This window comes from Neoarius graeffei, chromosome 25 (assembly GCF_027579695.1).
Source record: "Neoarius graeffei isolate fNeoGra1 chromosome 25, fNeoGra1.pri, whole genome shotgun sequence".
Lineage (NCBI taxonomy): Eukaryota > Metazoa > Chordata > Actinopteri > Siluriformes > Ariidae > Neoarius > Neoarius graeffei.
In genome coordinates, this window is record NC_083593.1 from 3,438,732 (window position 1) to 3,461,257 (window position 22,526).

At 41.3% G+C, this 22,526-nt stretch overlaps 1 protein-coding gene across 16 annotated transcripts in view; it reads left to right on the forward strand.

Annotated features, from left to right (window-relative positions):
- The window catches only part of LOC132873435 (protocadherin beta-15-like), a 246,338-nt gene extending 224,492 nt beyond the window's left edge, over positions 1-21,846 (forward strand). For 14 of the 16 annotated variants that reach the window (XM_060908997.1, XM_060908995.1, XM_060908991.1 and 11 more), the window contains exons 2-4: positions 11,961-12,019; positions 14,224-14,336; positions 19,774-21,846. In XM_060908997.1, the coding sequence (XP_060764980.1) occupies positions 11,961-12,019; positions 14,224-14,336; positions 19,774-20,018 (417 nt within the window). In that variant the 3' untranslated portion in view covers positions 20,019-21,846. Of the gene's footprint in view, positions 1-11,960; positions 12,020-12,561; positions 12,616-14,223; positions 14,337-19,773 lie in introns of all 16 variants that reach the window. The other 2 variants (XM_060908998.1, XM_060908987.1) reach the window with 2 other exon arrangements.
- Positions 21,847-22,526: the final 680 nt, after the last annotated feature.

Here is a 22,526-nt window from a genome sequence, read left to right on the forward strand (position 1 = left end):
TTGTTGAGTGTTATTGTCCAAGCAAAAGATCACAGCTCTCCGTCTCTGAGCAGCAAGACCATGGTTCATGTTTTTATTGTGGACCAGAACGACAACACCCCCGCTGTCATTTACCCCTCTGCACTCCTGGGCTCTGTGTCCCATCAGAGGATGCCCCGCTCCACTAAAGCAGGACACCTGGTTACTAAAGTCACAGCAGTGGACGCTGACTCAGGCCATAATGCCTGGATTTCCTATTGGCTCGCGGAGGCCACGGACACGTCTCTCTTCACTGTCACTTTACACACAGGAGAGGTGAGGACTAAGTGCTCTGTTTCAGAGCAGGATGATTCCTCTCAGAGACTGCTCATAGAGATCAAGGACAATGGAGAACTGGTGCAGTCCACCACAGTCACTGTGGATATACTGATAGAGGACCCATCTCAGACTTTAGGCACAAAAATGCAGAACCTGATCAGAAAAGCAGCAGAATCACTTTATATCTCTGTTTCTCTTGCCTCCATCTCATTACTGTGTTTGATGACGTTTTTGATCTTGTTGGTAAAATGTGCTCAAAGCAGTAGAGGCAGCTCGAGTTGCTGTATGAGTGAATGAATGAATGAATGAATGAACCCTTTATTATCACTAGTCCCAAGTACCAGCAAAATTGACCATCAGCCTGTCCTTACATACACACATACAATTGACAGAGGGGGAGTAGACAGGACAGGAAGACAGGGATGAAAAGAAAAAAACAGAGTAACATGAGGAGAGGGGAGGAGAAAAAAAGCAACCCCCTCACTATGCTCCTAGAGGAGTACAGTGTGGGAACATTAAAATAAAAAAACACCTCAGCACATAAGCACAAAATAACACAAGTACACTTTACAACATGAAAACTTAGGACTTGGGGGGGAGGGGGGAGAGGGGGCGATCAGGGGTGGGGGAAGGGGGAGGGGGAAGGGGAGGAGGTAGAGGTAACCCAGCACAAGCAAGCAGCCGTCCGTTCCTGCAGCCATGATGGCGCTGGTCATGCACCCGCTTGTCACACTGGGGGTAAAAGCGGTGACCGCGGGAAGTGGGGGAAGGAATGTGAGAGCATCTCTCAGCAGTGACCTTCTGACCACAGCAGTGAGCAGGGGGAGATGTTGTCCCAGCAACGGCCTTGGCCGAGGCCAATACTGTCTGATGGAGCCGAAAGCAGATAAGATTGGGATTGTTTGGTCTTGGGGCGAGTAGACGCATTCTTTTACACGACCAATCTGATTGTCCATTCTGGTCTCCGAATCAATCCATTTCCTTTGCAAAGCTGAAAGCATCTCCATGATGTTATCCATGTTGCGGTTCAAGTTCTGAATAGCCACAGTCTGAGTGCCGACAGCTCTGCCCACCGCTTCAATCATGTCAGGCAGCTTTATGGGGCTTTGAACAGCTGTCACTGTTTTCTGATTTCCTCGATAAATCAGGGCAATACCTAATCCAATCAGCAAAAGTCCTGTAATCATGGTTCCGAATAGGTAGATGTCTTCAATGTCCTCCACAGAAAGAATCGCCAGGCACATGACCCACTCCCATGCATCCATCATGTAGCCAGCCACGAACTTTCCGGCAGGACAGGCGGGTTTCCCCGAACCCAGGCTTCTCATCGAGAAAACTGTCAATTTCGTTAAGAGAGCAGTTTATCAATTCCATGATTTTTTTTAGTTTGGAGAGCAGTGCAGAGAGAGTCTCTCAAAAGTATAGACAGACAAGACGAGACAGAGGAGCACAAGCAGGGAAAATAAGGGAGAGGAGAGCAGAGAAATGCAACTGCCTTTCGTGAGACCATGGAGGAAAAAAATATATATCAGACGGCGTGATTGTGAATCTAAAAACCCCAACAGAAACCTGCAGATCCAGCTCAACACTGACGGACCCATTAAATATGTGGAGGTGCTGGGAGGAGACATGATGTCTCAGAGTCAGTCATTCAGATCTTATCTGTCTCCAATGTCCAAATTCAGTGATTTCACCCTCATTAAACCTAGCAGCACTACAGACTTTACAAACACTCTCAGTGTTCTCGATGCGTCACTACCGGACAGCACATGGACGTTTGAGAGTCAGCAGGTGAGGAAAAAAAACGAAAAAACAAAATCACACAGCTTTTATGTAGCATTGGCCTCCTTTAAAGCTTACTATGTGTTGATAAGTGGGCAGGGAGAGAGAGAGAGAGAGAGAGAGAGAGAGAGAGAGAGAGAGAGAGAGAGAATCAATGTGTTGTTTTCAGCACCAAAAAGTGAACAGCGACTTTGTTTTGTTAACGGACTCATGTATAGAACTTTCTGCTGCGAATTGTGTGCCATTTTGGAATAAAAATATTTTTTCTGTAGTTACTGTATTTTATATAGGCATTTTATGCAAAATTTCGTCACTGATAAAGAAAGAGCCATCCTACTTGAATATTGAGAACATACGTACGAACCTGCATCCAGTTAAATTTATTTACTTGGTACTTTCTCATGATGCAAGGCATGTTGGGTTCAATGGAGAAATCGGCTCATCATCCATGGAAGGTTTTGTAAAGCAAAAAAAAATGAAACTATGCGCTGTCGAAAGAGTGTAATGTGGCTGTATTTTATTCTTTTGAAATGAATCATTTTGTAAGCAAAGGTAACCTGACCCCTTACCTCAACCTTTACTTTACTAACTTTCTATACCAGTTGTGTCCTGCAAACTGGGACAAATATGAGAGGAACTATTGACTGAAAATTATCTTACGATTTTTTTTATTGTTAATTTGATTGATTTGAACGGAATGAGAGCATGTGCATGTGTGTGTGTGTGTGTGTGTCTTTAAGAGGCAGCCATTTTGGTATTGGGCGTCAGCGCTCCAATAATATGCAGGACTGTACAAAGAGATCCACTCCCTCCCCCATCGGAAGGAATCGCACGATGCACAGAGCCCGTACAGACCGAGATGCGCTCCTGCTCTTACAAATAAAAATGGATTACAGTAAACGTATGGAATCAAAACTACATTTTGGGGAGATTTTATATTTTTCATCGATGTGGTGATTCGTTTCGATTTAGATTTTTGTACCACAATGACAACGAGGACGTGGTTTGGATGCTGGAGGTGCCTTTTATTCTGGTTGTTTCCCTTTCTTCTTTTGTGGAAGAACACACAAGGCCAGACTCGCTATTCAGTTCCCGAGGAACTGAACGTGGGCTCGGTTGTCGGAAATATCGCGAAAGATCTCGGCTTGAAAATCTCCGAGCTTTATGATCGTAAATTACGAATAGCCTCCGAATCAGGTAAGCAGTATTTCAGTGTGAATTTAGGAAAAGGTGAGATGCTGGTTGATGAAAGGATCGACAGAGAGAGCCTTTGTGGACAGAACGCAAACTGTCTATTGCCAGTTCAAGTCATAATCGAGGATCCTCTCCTGCTTTACCGAATAGATGTTGAAATACAAGACATCAATGATAATTCTCCTCGTTTTCAGTCAACCGAGCGCGCACTAAAAATCGCAGAGTCCACCGTGCCCGGAATGCGCTTCCCTCTGGAAAGTGCACAAGACCCAGATGTAGGGAGTAATTCTTTAAAATCGTACACGCTGAGCAAAGACGAATGCTTCAGTTTGAAAGTCAAGGATCTTGGTGATGGGCGGAAGGTGCCCGAGCTCGTGTTGGAGAAATCCCTTGACCGTGAGAAGAAAGCTTTTCATCAGCTGATGCTCACTGCACTGGATGGAGGAAATCCGGTCAAATCTGGCACTTCGCAGATCAACATTACTGTCCTTGATATTAATGATAACAATCCCGTATTTAACAAGGCGGTATATAAAGTAAGCATTACTGAAAACTCCAGTCGGGGGACGTCAGTGTTAAAAGTTGATGCTACAGATTTGGACGAAGGCACGAGCGGTGAAATAGAGTATTCTTTTGGAGAGCACACACCCGACGCAGTGCGCTCATTGTTTCACATTGATCCACAAACGGGCGAAATCGTTTTAAACGGGCAGCTGGATTTCGAAAGCACTCCGACGTATAATATCGAAGTCAGTGCTAAAGATAAAGGGATTCCTGAAATGGAGGGCCACTGTAATGTTCATGTAGATGTTTTAGACGTGAACGACAACCCACCGCAAATCGTGCTCACGTCCAAACCGAGCCCAGTGCGCGAGGACGCACCGAGTGGCACCGTTGTCGCGTTAATAAGCGCGCGCGATGCTGATTCTGGACTGAATGGGAAAGTCATTTTACACAGCCAACCCGATGTTCCTTTCCAACTGAAATCGACTTTCTCCAATGATTATTCTTTAGTGACAAATGGCATTTTAGACCGGGAAATGTTCCCGGAGTATCGCGTCGAAATCACCGCGTTTGATTCAGGTTCCCCTTCGCTGAGCAACAAAAAAACAATTTCCGTTCAAATTCTTGATGTTAATGACAATCCACCAACCTTTTCTGATAACTCTTATAAGGCGCATGTCAAAGAGAATAACAACCCAGGTTCGATTGTTTGTTCTGTCTCAGCTTCAGACCTTGATGTTGGAGAAAATGCCAAAATTTCTTATTCTATTTTAGACTCCAAAGCCCAGAACATGCCCCTGTCGTCTTATTTCTATATTAACTCAGACAATGGGAGCATTTTCAGCATGCACTCATTTGACTACGAGAAGATGAAAGTGTTTCAGATCCAAGTCCAAGCAAAAGATCACGGCTCTCCGCCTCTGAGCAGCAACACCACGGTTCATGTTTTTATTGTAGACCAGAATGACAACACCCCCGCTGTCATTTACCCCTCCGCACTCCTGGGCTCTGTGTCCCATCAGAGGATGCCCCGCTCCGCTAAAGCAGGACACCTGGTTACTAAAGTCACAGCAGTGGACGCTGACTCGGGCCATAACGCCTGGATTGCCTATCGGCTCGCGGAGGCCACGGACGCGTCTCTCTTCACTGTCACTTTACACACAGGAGAGGTGAGGACTAAGCGCTCTGTTTCAGAGCAGGATGACTCCTCTCAGAGACTGCTCATAGAGATCAAGGACAACGGAGAACCGGTGCAGTCCACCACAGTCACTGTGGATATACTGATAGAGGACGGCTTTCATGAACCCATCTCAGACTTTAGGCACAAAAACACAGAACCCGATCAGAAAAGCAGCAGAATCACATTATATCTCATTGTTTCTCTTGCCTCTGTCTCATTGCTGTGTTTGATGACGTTTTTGATCTTGTTGGTAAAATGTGCTCGAAGCAGTAGAGGCAGCTCGAGTTGCTGTATCAGACGGAGTGATTGTGAATCTAAAAACCCCAACAGAAACCTGCAGATCCAGCTCAACACTGACGGACCCATTAAATATGTGGAGGTGCTGGGAGGAGACATGATGTCTCAGAGTCAGTCGTTCGGCTCCTATCTGTCTCCAATGTCCGAATTCAGTGATTTCACCCTCATTAAGCCCAGCAGCACCACAGACTTTACAAACACTCTCAGTGTGCTTGATGCGTCACTACCGGACAGCACGTGGACGTTTGAGAGTCAGCAGGTGAGGAAAGATATGGTTTTGCGTGAAATGTATTTCATTTTATTTTCATTTAGCCTTCTGTTTTATTTATTTAAATGTCACTACTTGCTTGTAGTGTCACAGCTGTATGTATGTGACACAGAGAGCAAGAGAGAGAGATTTTCAGTGTTTCAGCACCACAGAGATGAACAGCTCCTTTCATTTTTACTTTAGTTAAATCAAAGAGAAAAAGGGAATCTGATAGTGATGTTCAAACTTATTACATCATGAGGATTGTTTTCTGTAGTGTCACCTAAATGTTACAGCTTGACTAAAGGTGTGTTTGCTTGGCAGATGTTATATTTAATCAATGTATATTTGTACACTTACTGACAAAAGTGATGCATTAAATTCACATCGACACATTAATAAAATATACAGTATAACTAACAATTTTGTCTTTACGGTTTCAGGATTGTGTTGATGCACAATATTTTATTAACACTGGAATGATGAAAGAGTTAAAATGACGCAAACTCAGTACATCACTTTTTTCTTCTGTCTTGTGTCTAAAAATAAACGCATGCTCTAGTGAATCAGAGATGTTCAATAGTGAGGCAAGACTCTGGGGATGCAAAATATGTCTTAATTGACCTTATGGCGTGTGTCTGCTGTGGCGTGTGTCTGCTGTGGCGTGTGTGTGGGAGGGAAGAGGAGGGGGGCTGGCAGATGTTTGTCCCATTTTGGAGACACAAGTAACTTTCCTCCAATAGGAAACTGAGTTCTTTGTATAATAACAACCCCCACCTGCTCAGCACTCTGAAGAATCGAAGTATCACTTTGATAAAAAGAAAGTTGGCCACGATGCGCTTTTAACGCAGTCAGATTTTGTTTGCAGTGCAGAGGAACTAAATGCGTAGCTCATTATTTATTTACCAAATTAATGGATTGTACAATCAGGACTAAATCTACTTTTAATTAATTGTTTATTTATAGAGTTAAAGGATTCAAGTGGTGATGGATTTCAGACTGATGTACAGAAAGACATCAGTGCATGTTGTGATTTGAATATTGGCTCTGCATAGGATTTGTGACATCGAAGCTTCAGAACTGCTTTATTCTGTGGCTGAAGAGTTGAAACCTGGGACTGTAGTTGGACACATGTTTAAGGATTTGAGCTTTGAGATCCAGGCGATAATCCACAGAGAGCTGCATGTTATCTCTGAAGCTGATGTTGAATATTTTGATGTAGATCCAACCAGTGGAGCTTTAGTCATCAGACAGGAAGTGGACAAAGAGAGCATCTGCAGATCAAGCTCACTGTGTCACATCCGCGCTCAGATTTTACTCCAGAAACTGTTAGAAGTGCATCACGTTACCTTCGAAGTCATGGATGTAAACGACAACATGCTGGTTTCCCAAACAAAAAAAACATCTCTCTGGAGATTTCCAAAGTTGCCACATCTGGAACCGGTTTCTGTTTAGAGAGTGCACAAGATGCCAACATGGGGATCAGTTCCCTGCACTTTTACCTCCTCAGTCCAAACGACTGTTTTATTTTATGAGTAGAAACGTAACACCTTCTGTCTGAACCTGATTGCTATGCATGGCAGGAAGCCGGAAAAAATCAGATCTGCTCTTCTTTTTGTCAACATTCTTGACATCAATGACAATGTACCGCGGTTTGATACACCACTGAAAAGGGTAACTCTTTTAGAAAACTCTCCTGTTGGGACATTAGTAACATCACTCTGAGCTTTCAATGCTGATCATGGTCTGAATGGAGAAATCCACTATTCCTTTGATAAATACACGTCTAGTCATGTTCTACAGCTTTTCTCTGTAGCTCCTGACAGTGGAGAGATCAAAGTGACAGGTGTAGTGGATCATGAGCAAGCACACGTGTATGACTTCACAGTGTAGGCCAGAGATAGAGGCAGTCCTGCCATGGAGGGTTCCTATAACATTAAAGTGGAGATCATTGATGCTAATGACAACACTCCTGTTATTAGCATTAATTCTGTCTCACATGTCCTGAGTAAAGATGTCCTCTCAGGCACCATCATCGCCATCCTCAGCATAACGGAAGGAGATGCTGGAAAAAATGGGCAAGTAAGTGTTCAGATCCCATCTGGTTTGCCTTTTAAGCTTGGTTCTTCCTGTGAAGGCCTTTACACCTGAATGACTGATGGGGTTCTGGACATGGCTGAATATACCATCACAGTGACAGTCAGCGATTCCGAATCCCCACCCTGTTCCTCAGAGGAATCCTTTGTGGTCTGTCTTTCAGATGGTAATGACAACATGCCAGTCTTTTCACAGCCATCCTACTCTGTGGATATTTCTGAGAACAATGCTCCAAATGCACTGATTCTGGCCGTATCTGCATTTGATGCAGTTGTGGGCAAGAACTCCACTCTGTCTTACTTCATTGTACAACCCCGATTCCAAAAAAGTTGGGACAAAGTACAAATTGTAAATAAAAAGAGAATGCAACGATGTGGAAGTTTCAAAATTCCATATTTTATTCAGAATAGAACATAGATGACATATCAAATGTTTAAACTGAGAAAATGTATCATTTAAAGAGAAAAATTAGGTGATTTTAAATTTCATGACAACAACACATCTCAAAAAGAGTTGGGACAAGGCCATGTTTACCACTGTGAGACATCCCCTTTTCTCTTTACAACAGTCTGTAAACATCTGGGGACTGAAGAGACAAGTTGCTCAAGTTTAGGGATAGGAATGTTAACCCATTCTTGTCTAATGTAGGATTCTAGTTGCTCAACTGTCTTAGGTCTTTTTTGTCATATCTTCCGTTTTATGATGCGCCAAATGTTTTCTATGGGTGAAAGATCTGGACTGCAGGCTGGCCAGTTCAGTACACAGACCCTTCTCCTACGCAGCCATGATGCTGTAATTGATGCAGTATGTGGTTTGGCATTGTCATGTTGGAAAATACAAGGTCTTCCCTGAAAGAGACGTCGTCTGGATGGGAGCATATGTTGCTCTAGAACCTGGATATACCTTTCAGCATTGATGGTGTCTTTCCAGATGTGTAAGCTGCCCATGCCACACCCATACCATCAGAGATGCAGGCTTCTGAACTGAGCGCTGATAACAACTTGGGTCGTCCTTCTCCTCTTTAGTCCGAATGACACGGCATCCCTGATTTCCATAAAGAACTTCAGATTTTGATTCGTCTGACCACAGAACAGTTTTCCACTTTGCCACAGTCCATTTTAAATGAGCCTTGGCCCAGAGAAGATGTCTGCACTTCTGGATCATGTTTAGATACGGCTTCTTCTTTGAACTATCGAGTTTTAGCTGGCAACGGCGGATGGCACGGTGAATTGTGTTCACAGATAATGTTCTCTGGAAATATTCCTGAGCCCATTTTGTGATTTCCAATACAGAAGCATGCCTGTATGTGATGCAGTGCCGTCTAAGGGCCCGAAGATCACGGGCACCCAGTATGGTTTTCCGGCCTTGACCCTTACACACAGAGATTCTTCCAGATTCTCTGAATCTTTTGATGATATTATGCACTGTAGATGATGATATGTTCAAACTCTTTGCAATTTTACACCGTCAAACTCCTTTCTGATATTGCTCCACTATTTGTCGGCGCAGAATTAGGGGGATTGGTGATCCTCTTCCCATCTTTACTTCTGAGAGCCGCTGTCACTCCAAGATGCTCTTTTTATACCCAGTCATGTTAATGACCTATTGCCAATTGACCTAATGAGTTGCAATTTGGTCCTCCAGCTGTTCCTTTTTTGTACCTTTAACTTTTCCAGCCTCTTATTGCCCCTGTCCCAACTTTTCTGAGATGTGTTGCTGTCATGAAATTTCAAATGAGCCAATATTTGGCATGACATTTCAAAATGTCTCACTTTCGACATTTGATATGTTGTCTATGTTCTATTGTGAATACAATATCAGTTTCTGGGATTTGTAAATTATTGCATTCCGTTTTTATTTACAATTTGTACCTTGTCCCAACTTTTTTGGAATCAGGGTTGTAGATAGTGATATCTATGACTCTGTTGTGTCATCATTCGTGTACATAAACCCAGAGAAAGGACAGATTTATACATTGCAATCTCTTGAATACGAACACATCAACATGTTTCGGATTGTGGTGCAGGTTCATGATCAGGGTTCTCTGGCTTGGAGCTCGAATGTCACAGTGCATGTGTTTATCCTTGATCAGAATGACCACGTTCCAAAGCTTCTATACCCTCCACTTCCTCTTGATGGCACACTACAGTTTTTTGTGCCCATCTCAGCTTACTCTGGCTACCTGGTTAATCAGATATCATGCATGGATGGAGACGGCAGCCACAATACCTCTCTGTTCTACAGTCTGGCTGGTCCAGATGCAACACCGTTTCACATCTGTGCCCATACAGGAGAGCTGAAGGTAGCTGAAAAACTATTACAGAAAGAACATAAGATCATATTCAGTATCACTGTGTTCATCCAGGACAATGAAAAACCAGTACTCTTGAGCACTGATGCTGTGAAGATCACTTTGGCTGATGAAAAAAAACCCTACTGTACCTCAATTTCTTTATCTTGCATCATATTAGTTTCTCTCCTCACTATTATGTATATCAGACTGTGATGGCTGAACAGTCATGGTCATCTGACCTCTATCATGCAAAGATTGGAATTTAAGTGCCAAAACAAGGACTTATACCTTCAGCTAAACTCCAGTGGTCCTGTTAGGTATCTAGAGGTAGTAGGAGCTTCTCAGAACCCTCATAAACCTACATACACACCCTGCTTCTCAACCATCTCAAGCTGGAGTGACTGTGTTTGTTCCGAAGCCACATAGTGCTATAAGCATGAGCCTGTCGCAGAGACTGTTCAGTTGCTCATTCTTGAAGGTGAGGATTGCATTGATAGACCACCTACACATCAGGGAAATTAAATGTATGTGCAGTATGGTGGTGAATGTAAATGAGGAGTTTTTCTCAAAAGTGTTGCTCTATTTGGCATATGAGAACATCATCAGGTGGTGTGAATATTCAATTAGGCCTCAGGGAGGATAGCACCATGAGACTTCCTAATGTAAGATTCTGATTTCTCACATGTTACCACAGCAGGGAGGATTCAACTGCATATGGAAAAAATGTACATGTGGATTATTAGTTTTACAAGATTTGAGGTTTGTTGATGACAGTCATGATAGTCCTGATATCATGAGTGCTGTCAGGGAAAAACATTCTGTACAAAAGAATACAGAAAATACACAGATGCGTAAAAGATGTATAAATACGGGTGGGTAGTGTACATACTGAGTGTGTAGGGTGCAAAGTAGCATTCAAAAAAATGGCTGTGCAAATTTTGACTGGTTAATGACTGTGCATGAGACTGTGTATTATCCCAAGCCTTTCCCATGTCTGATAATCCAATGAAGATCCTCTAAAGGCAAATCTGTGATTAAATAAAATTACTACGTCATGCATTCATTATTAGTCAAGGTAATCAGAAGAAAACAGTCATGTAAATACAAACTTTCTTCAGAGTTTCAAAGCTTGATGTTTTTTTCTGTTTATTAGCATTTTTCTTTCGCTGCCATTGTATTCATAGCTGATCCACGAGTTTGTCGTCTTTCGATAGGTGGATTTTAGACGAGCATGGTAGCAGTGCTCAGTGCTTAGACTGATTTTTTTCAGACATTTTCACACTGCTAGACTTTTGTTGCCAGCTATCTTTGCCACTAAATTGGCCACCAAGCATGTCTCCATGTTGTATTATTGATTCACCAAACTTTACTCACAACCAAAGAAATCTTTTATGTGGGATTTTTGTCTACAACAGCTCATTTGGATGAAAATCTTCTAGCCAGTCAGGTTATTTCATGCTCATGGTAGATTGATTGACAGCTGACCCAGTTTCTGTAATCTTGTCCAATGTTTACAGCATCAGTGAGTCACTGCACATGCTACACATGACCATCTTCAAATGAAGATGAGCATATTAAGATTAAAACAGCAACTACCCCAGTAACAGCTGCAATATGATACAATTAACCATCACAGTACCTCTAACTGTAATCATAAAATCAATTTTTCATGGGAAGTCCATGCAGTTTGGTCTGCCTTCATTCTCACAGGCACTGAGTAACTTTTATAATGTTCAGAATGACAGGATGCGTGTTCCTATATCATACACGCACTCATGTGTTTCAGAGACATGATGGGGATTTCAATTATTCACACATTCAATCCTGTATTCTGTATTAGGCTGGCTGTTTCAACTCACTAGGCATCATCTCTATCCATTTCCTGTCCTTCACTCCACTTGCAGATCTTTGACTAACTGTTTTGTGGCTTCACTCATTCAATTTCCTCTTTCAGAAATCTCAGTCCTTTATAACTTCCTAGAAGAGACACCGTAAAAGAACTGGGCACCAATATTTCTAACTATAAAACAAATGCAAACCCAATTGTTTCTTTCTTTTTTTTTCCACAGCAAAAGCCACCAAGCAATGACTGGCGCTTACCTCCGAACCAGAGACCTGGACCCAGTGGGTAAGTGGATTAATGGCTTTATTACTACTTTATACAGTGTAAGAGATTAAAGAGTGATCACAGGAGTGTTACTGATTTTGATTAGCTTGGTGAAACATTTAAATATAACGTCAAAAATATCCCTAATAAATATTTAAAGCTCTTTAGAAAATCTAAAGTGCACTGGGATGGCATTATACCTTGCTCGGGACTAAGCATGGCAGTGATTGATAATTTGGGGTCAAGATTGTGATGGCACTCCTAGAAAAAAGGTGTTCCTTGGATGGTGAATGGTTCCATCAATTTAAAGTAGTTTTACTTGGGATATTTTTTTGAAAGGTTTGAGATGGAGTTTCTCCAAACCATAGAAAGGTTCTTTGTTGGAACCTTTTTTCTAAGCCTGTGCCAGTTGATCATTACGTTAATCCTTGTATCTTATCTCAATTATGAGTCGCTTTAGAAAACTCATTTCCTAACATAGACAGCTGGAGATGTCGGTTTCATGCTGATTGGCGTGTGGCTAAATGAGTGACAGGCGTATTGCTACTATCCCTGTGTTCCAGCCAGCACAGGTTCGACACCCTGCAGCAGAGGTGGGCTCCGTACGAGAAGTCCAGGTAGAGTTCAGGAAGTGGAAGAGGACAGTAGTGTGTGCTGCAGCTCGGCTTCATGTCAGGAGCCTTGTAGCTTTGTGAAGTTCTTTTAGAGCTGCTCAGTGTGTTTTCCAGCTCTGAACTACACACTGTCCGATCGTCCTGTTGTTATGGGTCTGCGTGTACCAAAAGGCGCTTCACTATCGCAGTCCTCAGGACTATTGGACGTGTGTGTATTGCTGGAGACTGTGTGTTGCATCTCGCTCTGTAGGTTTAATGTGGTACTGTGTGTAGTGTTGCCGAGTTAAGTGCCATTTCTTTTGTCTTTTTTTTTGGAATGGATTTGCTTTGGCTTCCTAAGACAAACTGTGTGTAGTCTGTCTTTGTAGCATAGAGAATATTTCTGTTGTCCTGTTCTTGATTTCAATTTTATGTGTTTATGTGGGTAAAGACACAGCAGTGAATGCACACATACTGTACACCATCAGTAATAAAACACTTTAGGATTTGCTGTTATAGCAGAAGAGTCAAATAATTTTTTTGTCGATTATTTTTCTACAGTATAACAGCACATCGTGGCATTTTTATTCCTCTTATACCACAGCAATTTGGAAATGATTACAGTCTCATCTCATCTCATTGTCTCTAGCCACTTTATCCTGTCCTACAAGGTCGCAGGCAAGCTGGAGCCTATCCCAGCTGACTATGGGCGAAAGGCGGGGTACACCCTGGACAAGTCGCCAGGATGATTACAGTATTTTAGTTTATTAAGGAATGACGTGGTATGTTTTATCCATTCCTGGTTACATTTAATGTTGAACATTCACCAGAGGAAAGTTACTTGCTACTAGATCACTTAATGCAGTGATAAAGTGTCAGTCATTCCATCACCAGACTCTCTTTTCTTTTTTTCTCTAATGAGAAACAAAAACATAGCTTGTTGGTCATGTTACTGAGAAACCACAAAGTGTAAATGCCTTTGTTCTGAAGATGCCAGAAAGGTTACAGCTTTATCTCTGACTGTTACAAAGCAGCGACACTGGAGAGTCCTTAAAAAAAAACCCTCATCGGGTCAATAATTACGGACATTTTATAGCCGCACACGTCTCCGTGAATGAGCTGTTACTATAGAAACGATAATGATAATGCATGACCGCATTAATATAATCCTGTGATTTGAATTTCAGCTGCCACAGCTGTCAGAGCTGCTGCTGTAGTAAATGAAATGAACATAACTGTGGTATAAAGAGGCAGGTTCAACATTCCGGATGTTAAAATTACAAGCCTCAGGGTTAACATTTGAATCTTGAAGAAAGTGGATTGTTGATCCCAAACTGAACATGTACACGACATGAGCAAATGCAGAAAAAGCAACATGTGCTTTTGTGTGTGTGTGTGTGTGTGTGTGTGTGTGCTGACCTGTTTGCCTGTTTGATTATATTACGGCTGCCTGTGCTCACATTGACTGCAGCCTCCATTACCTGTGTGCCACGTTTGGTTAGCACAAAATGGCCGCCTCAACTCATCAGGCCGGCGTTTTCATGCCCAGGACAGGCGAGCATGTTTGTGTGGCGCGCGTGTGTGTGTGTCAGTGTAAGTGAGAGACACTAAACACCCCTGTGTGTTGTGCAGAGCTGGACCTCGTCCTGAAGAGGCTGGAGCCGGTGCAGTAGTGGGAACAGGACCGTGGCCCAACCCCCCCACTGAGGCGGAACAGCTCCAGGCTCTGATGGCTGCTGCGAACGGTGAGCTTCAGTCCATTCTCTTCTGTTATTTTAATCCCTCTATCACTTTGCTACTCCATTCCATTCTCTGAAGAGAGATGTGAGAGATTAGAGACTTAATTAAAATCTTATTGCAGCAAGTACTGTAGAGGGAGTGTGAAGAAAACACATTAAATTCATTACATGGCTGTTTATTTTGCACCACGGACCAAATCAAATATTTTACAAATGTAACCTTGTCCTGTAAATAATTACATCATGCCACCATGTGTTGCCTAAAAATCTATGAACCTACACCACTGGATTTTACATACAACAAGAAGAAAACAGAACACCAGCACATGCATAAAAATAGACTCCATGTTGAGCTGTTAGAGGAAAATTATCAAAAACACGGTGGTGTGATCAAGCAGAGCACTGTTACAACCTTGAAGTTGATTATTTCCCAAAAATATCACATACCAAAGTGTTTAGTTCCTCTTATATTACTTATTATCCAAAGAATGATGTATTTTTATCCATTTATTGTTACATTTAATGTTGTGGAATGTGTGTGAAACGAGTTCATTCCTGATATCATGTACTGTATGTTATAATGGACAGAAATAGTCGTCACTTTGCCAGATCTTTCATTCTCTCTTTTCTCTCTGCCTTTAAGTTAATTAGAATTTAAAAATATAGCCACAAGCGGCGATGAAGTGCTGGAACACCTCCGGTATACTAAATTCGGCATGAATCCTATAAGTGCCAAGCAGGAGAACGTCAAAATGTAACAAGTGTCAAAACAATAACTCATTTCCTGTTGATTATGGTGAATACAATGTAGGGTGGCACGGTGGTGTAGTGGTTAGCACTGTCGCCTCACAGCAAGAAGGTCCGGGTTTGAGCCCCGTGGCTGGCGAGGGCCTTTCTGTGTGGAGTTTGCATGTTCTCCCCGTGTCCGTGTGGGTTTCCTCTGGGTGCTCCGGTTTCCCCCACAGTCCAAAGACATGCAGGTTAGGTTAACTGGTGACTCTAAATTGACCGTAGGTGTGAATGTGAGTGTGAATGGTTGTTTGTTTCTATATGTCAGCCCTGCAATGATCTGGCAACTTGTTCAGGGTGTACCCCGCCTCTCGCCCATAGTCAGCTGGGATAGGCTCCAGCTCGCCTGTGACCCTGAACAGGATAAACAGATAATGGATGGATGGATAATACAATGTACTTTACAATTTTGTTCGTCTTGAGGCAGTCCACACACCTACCAAATTTGGCATGGATAGGTGAAACTATATATTGGACAGAAGTCTCAATGACATGTAGGGGCACTCTATAGTCCCCTGGACACGCCCGGAGCCAAGCCTATCCCTGAGTAGCAGTGGCCAGGAGTGATGTGTGTACCAAATTTCATGAGATTTTGCCCATGAGAAACAGCTCAAAAATGGCCGTCTTGAAGAAGAAGAAGAAGAAGAAGAAGAAGACTGAGGAAAACAACAGGGCCTTGCACCTCTGGTGCTCGGGCCCTAAAAAAACCACACACACACACACACACACACACACACACACACACACACACACACACACACACACACACACACACACACCTTGTTACCATGTTACCAAGAAATCGCAAAATGATTTCCAACATTTTTTTGATGTGGAGCATCTGGGTTACAAGTCCCTGTGACTGAGTTGTTATTATAGAAACATATTAAAAGAAGAAAATTAATCAGCACCTCCTGAGACCAATCTGAAGCCAGAATTCAATGTCAAGGCTGGATTTAGGAGATAAAATGACAGAGAGATACTTCCAGTTGGGGGAATGATGGCTGATGGAGCATTAAAAGACAGAAGACTCTTTCTTCCTCCGTCACACAGCTGCAGTGTGCCTGCGAATGCTGCACCGCCTTATCACACTGGCTGATCAGTCTTTCCTTTTTCTTATGAGAATGAATTAGTTCTTGGGATAATGATTCACTCAGAAATCAACTCTGGTTGCTGTTCATTTCATAAAATGAACAATTGTAAACAATCTACATGGCAAAGAAACCAAATGCATTCAAGTTCCAGAGACAAAGATGGTGTGTCCGCGATCCACAAACACCTGCAACATGAATTCTGCAAGAACAGTGAACAATACCAGTGTGGGCTTCTTCTTTTTTTTTTAATGCACCATTAAATACATGATAGGATCCAAGCAGAGTGTGTGTTACAGCGTACATAATGCATGGGGGAGGGAAAGGCAAAAGCAGGTCACACACACACACACACACACACTGCAGTGCAGTGCTTTATTCGCTGGAAGTCTGTGAGATCGTTATGTCTCCTGCGCCAAACCTCCCACGCTATTTTAGTGCATGCTGTCAAAAATGTTATTTCTGTATTGAAATGTTGAACAGCATTATTAAATGATCAAAATCTTCTGAAGGTGGTGATTAATTTTCTATAAACAGCAGCTCTGACAATAGTGTCTGTTAATAAGTCTGTTCATTCATGATGGATTGACTCTCCACATAAACACATTTAAAAATGGGGATAATTGTTGACATGGTGACGTTTTCTCAAAAAAAATGTTTCTGTAACATTTATGGAAGGAGTCTCCAGTGTCAGTGCTTTGTATCAGTGAGCTGGACAGTAAAGCTGTAATTCCATTTGTTTCAAGTTTTCTGCATCTTCAGGACAGAGAAGTTTATGCTCCTTTGCAGTTTCTTGCAGTGTTGGAGTCGAGTCACTAAACCTCGAGTCTGAGTCCAGTCTCGAGTCCTCAGTGTTCAGGTCCGAGTCATTAAAGAAAATTTCGAGTTGAGTCTGACCCACTATCAACAAGGCACTGAACATGAGAGAGGGTTAACACTAGCTAGTTCATCACTCAGCAAGCAAGCCCCGCTATCAACAGAGCAATGAACCTAGCATGTCACTTCCTTCTCTGGGTGGAGTCTTGCCAAATGCCGACTGAAGTTCGAGGTTGTCCCTGTCGTCTCCTCGATAGTTCTTCTACATACGGAACACATAGCAGTGCATTTTTTCCCACTGCATGAGAAGTCTGTAGAAGCAAAGCAGACAATCCTAGGGGCGTCTCTCCAGGCATTTTAGCGCCGTTAACGTTAGTTTGTCCCTGAACATGACATATGAGTGTGCATTCTCTTGCGTGAAATTAGTATAAAAATTAATGTAGATATAAATACAGCGCCCTCCACAATTATTGGCATCCCTGGTTAAGATGCATTAAAAGCCTTAAAATAAATTCAATTTTTATTGCAGAAGCATAATCTCACACTGAAAATTGTAGAAAAATGTAACCTTTAACTCAAGTGAATTAAAAAAAAATCCCTGACTAAGAAATAATTATTTTTCATAAAATCACCTTTTCCCACAATTATTGGCACCCATAACAATTCTTAGAAAATAAATGTAATTGAAGCATTTCTGTCATTTATACTGTAGTTTATAAAGTTGATCAGAGTATCTAGGAACCTTTAATTAGTAATTCATCACACCCTGTTTCCCTGGGGTATAAATATGATGTGACACAGAGGCCTATTTCTCTTATCCACTCTTCAACATGGAAAAGACAAGAGAACACACCATTCAAGTAAGGCAGATGTGTGTCAACCTTCATAAGTCAGGCAGTGGTTACAAGAAAATAGCCACTCGCCTACACCTGCCCATATCTACAGCCAGAGGAATTGTCAAGAAGTTTAAAACAACTGGAACAGTGGCAAACAAGCCTGGATGAGGATGCAAGTTTATCTTGCCACCATGCACAGTGAGGAGGATTATAAGAGAAGTAAAAAGTTCTCCAAAGCTCATGGTTAGAGAATTGCATCAAAGAGGAGCATCTTGGGGTTACAAAGTATCCATAACAGCCATCAGGTGCTATTTACATGCCAACAAGCTGTTTGGGAGGCATGCACGGAAAAAGCCTTTTCTCACTTACAAGCATAAATGTAAATGTCTGGAGTTCACTAAGCGGTACTGGGACTTCAACTGGGACCGTGTGCTTTGGTCAGATGAGACCAAGATAGATCTTTTTGACAACAAACACTCTAATACATCACAAAAGATGAATATGCAGAAAAGCACCTCATGCCCACTGTGAAGTAGGCCTATGGGGGAGGATCGGTGATGCTGTGGGCCTGTTTCTCTTCCAAAGGCCCCGGGAACCTTGTTTGGGTGCATGGCATCATGAACTCTTTGAAATACCAGGACATTTTAAATCAAAATCTGGTGGCCTCTGCCCGAAAGCTGAAGACGGGTCATCACTGCATCTTTCAGCAAGATAATGACCCTAAACATGTGGCCAAATCTACACAAAAATGGTTCAGAAAACACAAAATCAAGCTCCTCCCCTGGCCATCTCAGTCCCCAGACCTCAACCCAATTGAAAACCTGTGGGGTGAGCTGAAGAGGAGAGTGCATAGGAGAGGACCCAGGACTCTGGACGATTTAGAGAGATTGTGCAAAGAGGAATGGTCGAAGATCTCTCTCTCTGTATTCTCCCATCTTGTGAAATGTTAAAGGAGAATATTATGTGCTGTCTTGTTGGCAAAAAGGGCTTGTACAAAGCATTAACATCAGGTGTGCCAATAATTGTGGCACACATGACTTCATGTAAAAGAATTATTTCTTAATGTGGGATTTTTTTTCCCACTGAATAAATGCACTTGAATTAAAGGTTGGATTTTTCTCTTTTTTTGTATTGTTGTCCTATATTATTTAAAAAAAAAAATGAATTTATTAGAAGCCTAAGAGCATATCTTAACGAGGGGTGCCAATAATTGTGGAGGGCGCTGTATCTTATGCCACATTATTACGGTATGTTACAAAAAGTAAAGAAAAAAATCAGAGTCCTTGTCTCCAATTTACGAGTCTGAATGCAGTTAATGCACAAGTCCGAGTCCAAGTCGGAGTAATCAGTGCTCAAGTCTAAGTCAAGTCACGAGCCCTTAAAATTTGGGCATGAGTTGGATGACAAGCTGCATTTTTTTTTGTCAGTTTGTTTGTTTTTTTTTATTTTTCTGTCTCATTGAATTCAAAAGAAAGAGATTAAAATTGAGGCTGGTGAAGAAACGACCATTTATAGCTGCTATAATGTAAGTGAGAACTTTGTTCGTGAACATTCCACAGCCAAAAATGTAACAATAAACGGATATAAACTCTAATGGATGTTGTTTAATGAGCAGAATTTTGTTTACAGCAAATTGCTGTAGTACAAAAGGAACAAAACACTTGGGAAAACTTGTGCTATTACAGGAAAATAATCAAGTTTGGGGTGGGAACAAAAAAATACATTTAAAAAATCACCACAAAACACACACACACACACACAGTTTTATTCCTGACTAAACTTGTATGACATGAAAATACTCATGTTCATAAACTTAGCATACTGACACTATAACAATTTCTTCTCCGATTTCTTTTGTCCTTCTCTCTATCCTTTCCATCCCCCCCCCCATGTCTCTCCCTGTTGCTTTAGAAGTGAGTGAAGCCACAGCGACTCTTGGTCCTCGCTACAATGCTCAGTACGTCCCTGATTACCGGCAGAATGTTTACATACCAGGCAGCACCGCTACACTAACAGCTAATCCCCAGCAGCAGATGCCTCAACAGGCTCTGCCACCTCCTCAGGCCCCGCCTCAAGCTGCACCCACCACCGATGTCCCCAAGGCTGCCCCGACCCCGGCCAGCAAGAAGAAGGTCACCAAGAAGGACAAGAAGTAAGACAGTAAGATGCGTTAGATTAGCTCAGATCAGATTAAATCACATTAGAATAGATTAAATTAGATTAGATTAGCAGTCGCACTCTACTGCTCCAATCTGAGCATTTCTCTTCCGCGCATGTAAAACTAGAACATTTAATAATCAGACGTTTCTTTAGTGCCGAGACTAAATATCAGTTTCAGATGGTTTAGTTCTTAGACACGATGCAAGAAATTCCCAGCTGTTTTTTTCTTCTTGTGGTAGATTTTATATCTTCATGTAAAATCAAACATCAATAAGAACTGATCAGGATGTGTTCCGATGTGTTCACATCAACAATGAAAGTTTCTTCTGTAATCCTGTTTGATAGCACTGCTGATAAATACACATTGTCATGTTACGATATTTTTTTTTGTGCGCGTGCGTGTTCTTTATAACGCAAAATAGAGCTACTTGTTGTGAGAAGAATGAAAATGAAAAAAGTGTGGTGTATGTTTTTTCAAGGATGTGCCATAACCCTGGGAGAAGATTTTTTTTTTCTTTTTCTACTGACTCTTGCATGATCCAATTTGTAACCATGGTATTGAAAAAGAACTATAGAACTATGCAGTGTGGAAAAGATGAGTAAAAGTATGAAGAAGTTAAATGCATTTACAGTAAGAGAAGCCGTTTTCCTCATAAACACACCAGCAACTGCAAAGTTGGACTGTTCGTATTATCAGGAAAAAAAAACAAAAAAACAAATGTAAGATTGGATCCAGTCTCAATAAATTTGTTTAGCATGACTAAAACAATGCTAGCTTCATGATATATAATGATATACAGTATCAAACACCTACCAACTCTGTATAGCCAAATATTCACTACTCATTTCAGCCTGCATTAAATGAAGTGTTTCCTCTGACGTGGATATCGTGGACATTTCCCAAGCCTTTGGTCTGCGTTAGCGCGTTCTGGTTGAGCATGATCTTCTGAAGTTTAAAGTTTCAGTTTAAGCAGATTGAGTTGTGGGATGAGAAACCTCAAAAAAGTCGGATTGATGGAGAGACAGTATGAAGGAGATATTTGATGTGGCGATTTTATTCATTGCTGATTTTCCTGGATTTTTTTTCCAATTGGGAAGACCTCAAATGGACGCCACTCCATTCTCAGACAACTTCCAAATTCGACTTTATTACTTATTACTCTCTCCGGCATTCTGTACAATCCGAAATAACCGTGTAAATACGACATGTAACCTGTCTGTACAAACGTGAGCCAGAAACATCAGGCTAGAACAGGAATGTTTCAGTATTTTTTAGAAAAAATATATAAAAAAAGAAACCTAAAAAAAACAAGTATAGTGCTTTAGATACAAAAAAGCTTCAAACTCATTTACTAACCAAACTGTAAATACAACCTTTCCATTTATGAAGAAAACACAATCGTAGCTTAGGCCTTGTGAAGTTAAAAAAGTGCATATTTTTGTGTTCTTTTCCTTCTCTTTCACTTTATTATTTCTTCCAAGCTTAAAAAAAGATGTGTTTTTAGCGTGCCCTTCCCCCGACATCCCTCTATAGTCTTCTGTGTTTGTAATTACAGTAAGCTGTTAATGCTACCGGAATGGCTATTCCTGTCTGTTTAACTCTAAATATATATAAAATATAAATGTCTGTCTGCTGCTTGAATACCTTTCTGGATTCAATTGTGATAACTTTCTTTCTTTTCTTTTTTTTTAACCACTTTGCGCTTCATGTCCTGCTTTGATTTTATATGCAGATATTTATATGGCTGTTGATTTTGTTTATGTTCTTGTTTATTAATGGGACACTTACGTACATTTCAAATAAAAGTTTGTCAGAACTCACAACCCGGTCTGTCACCAAGTGTGGTTTGTCATTGCTTTGGGTCAAGTAACATTAATATATTAACATCATCGGGGATCATTAATATGACTTGAATAACATACATGTTTTAAGACCTAACACTAAGTCACATGACTAAATATTACACTGAGGTTTGGGTTCAGTATCATTCCTGAGCAGTTTCTACTCAATCATCTTCTACACTGAATAATCAACCTGGTGTCAGAAAAAATGCTCATCTATGACTTATTTGTGACGAATAATCAAGATTTTGTCACAAACAAACTATCAGTGTAAATGAATAAATACTATGAATACTATTATCTAAACTAGACTCTTAAACATATTAGATAAAGTGAAATTTAGTACATAGTTTTCACAGAGAAATAAATTTTTATAAAAACTCACAAGGAGATGTTTGTTTAACATTTACGGAAGGAGTCTCCAGTGTCACTGCTTTGTATCAGTCAGAGGTAAAGCTGTAAATAAAAAATAAATAAAAAGTTTTCTGACTGAGGAGGATTTTAGACTCATGCAATAGATGTTCCACAACATTAAACATAACTATAAATAGATAAAGTGCAATGCGTCATATTTTAAAAATACTATGAGTGTTGGCAAATTGCTGCTGTGGATATAAAAGGAATTGAAACACTTCAAGGCTGTGCTGCTTTTCTTTTTTAAA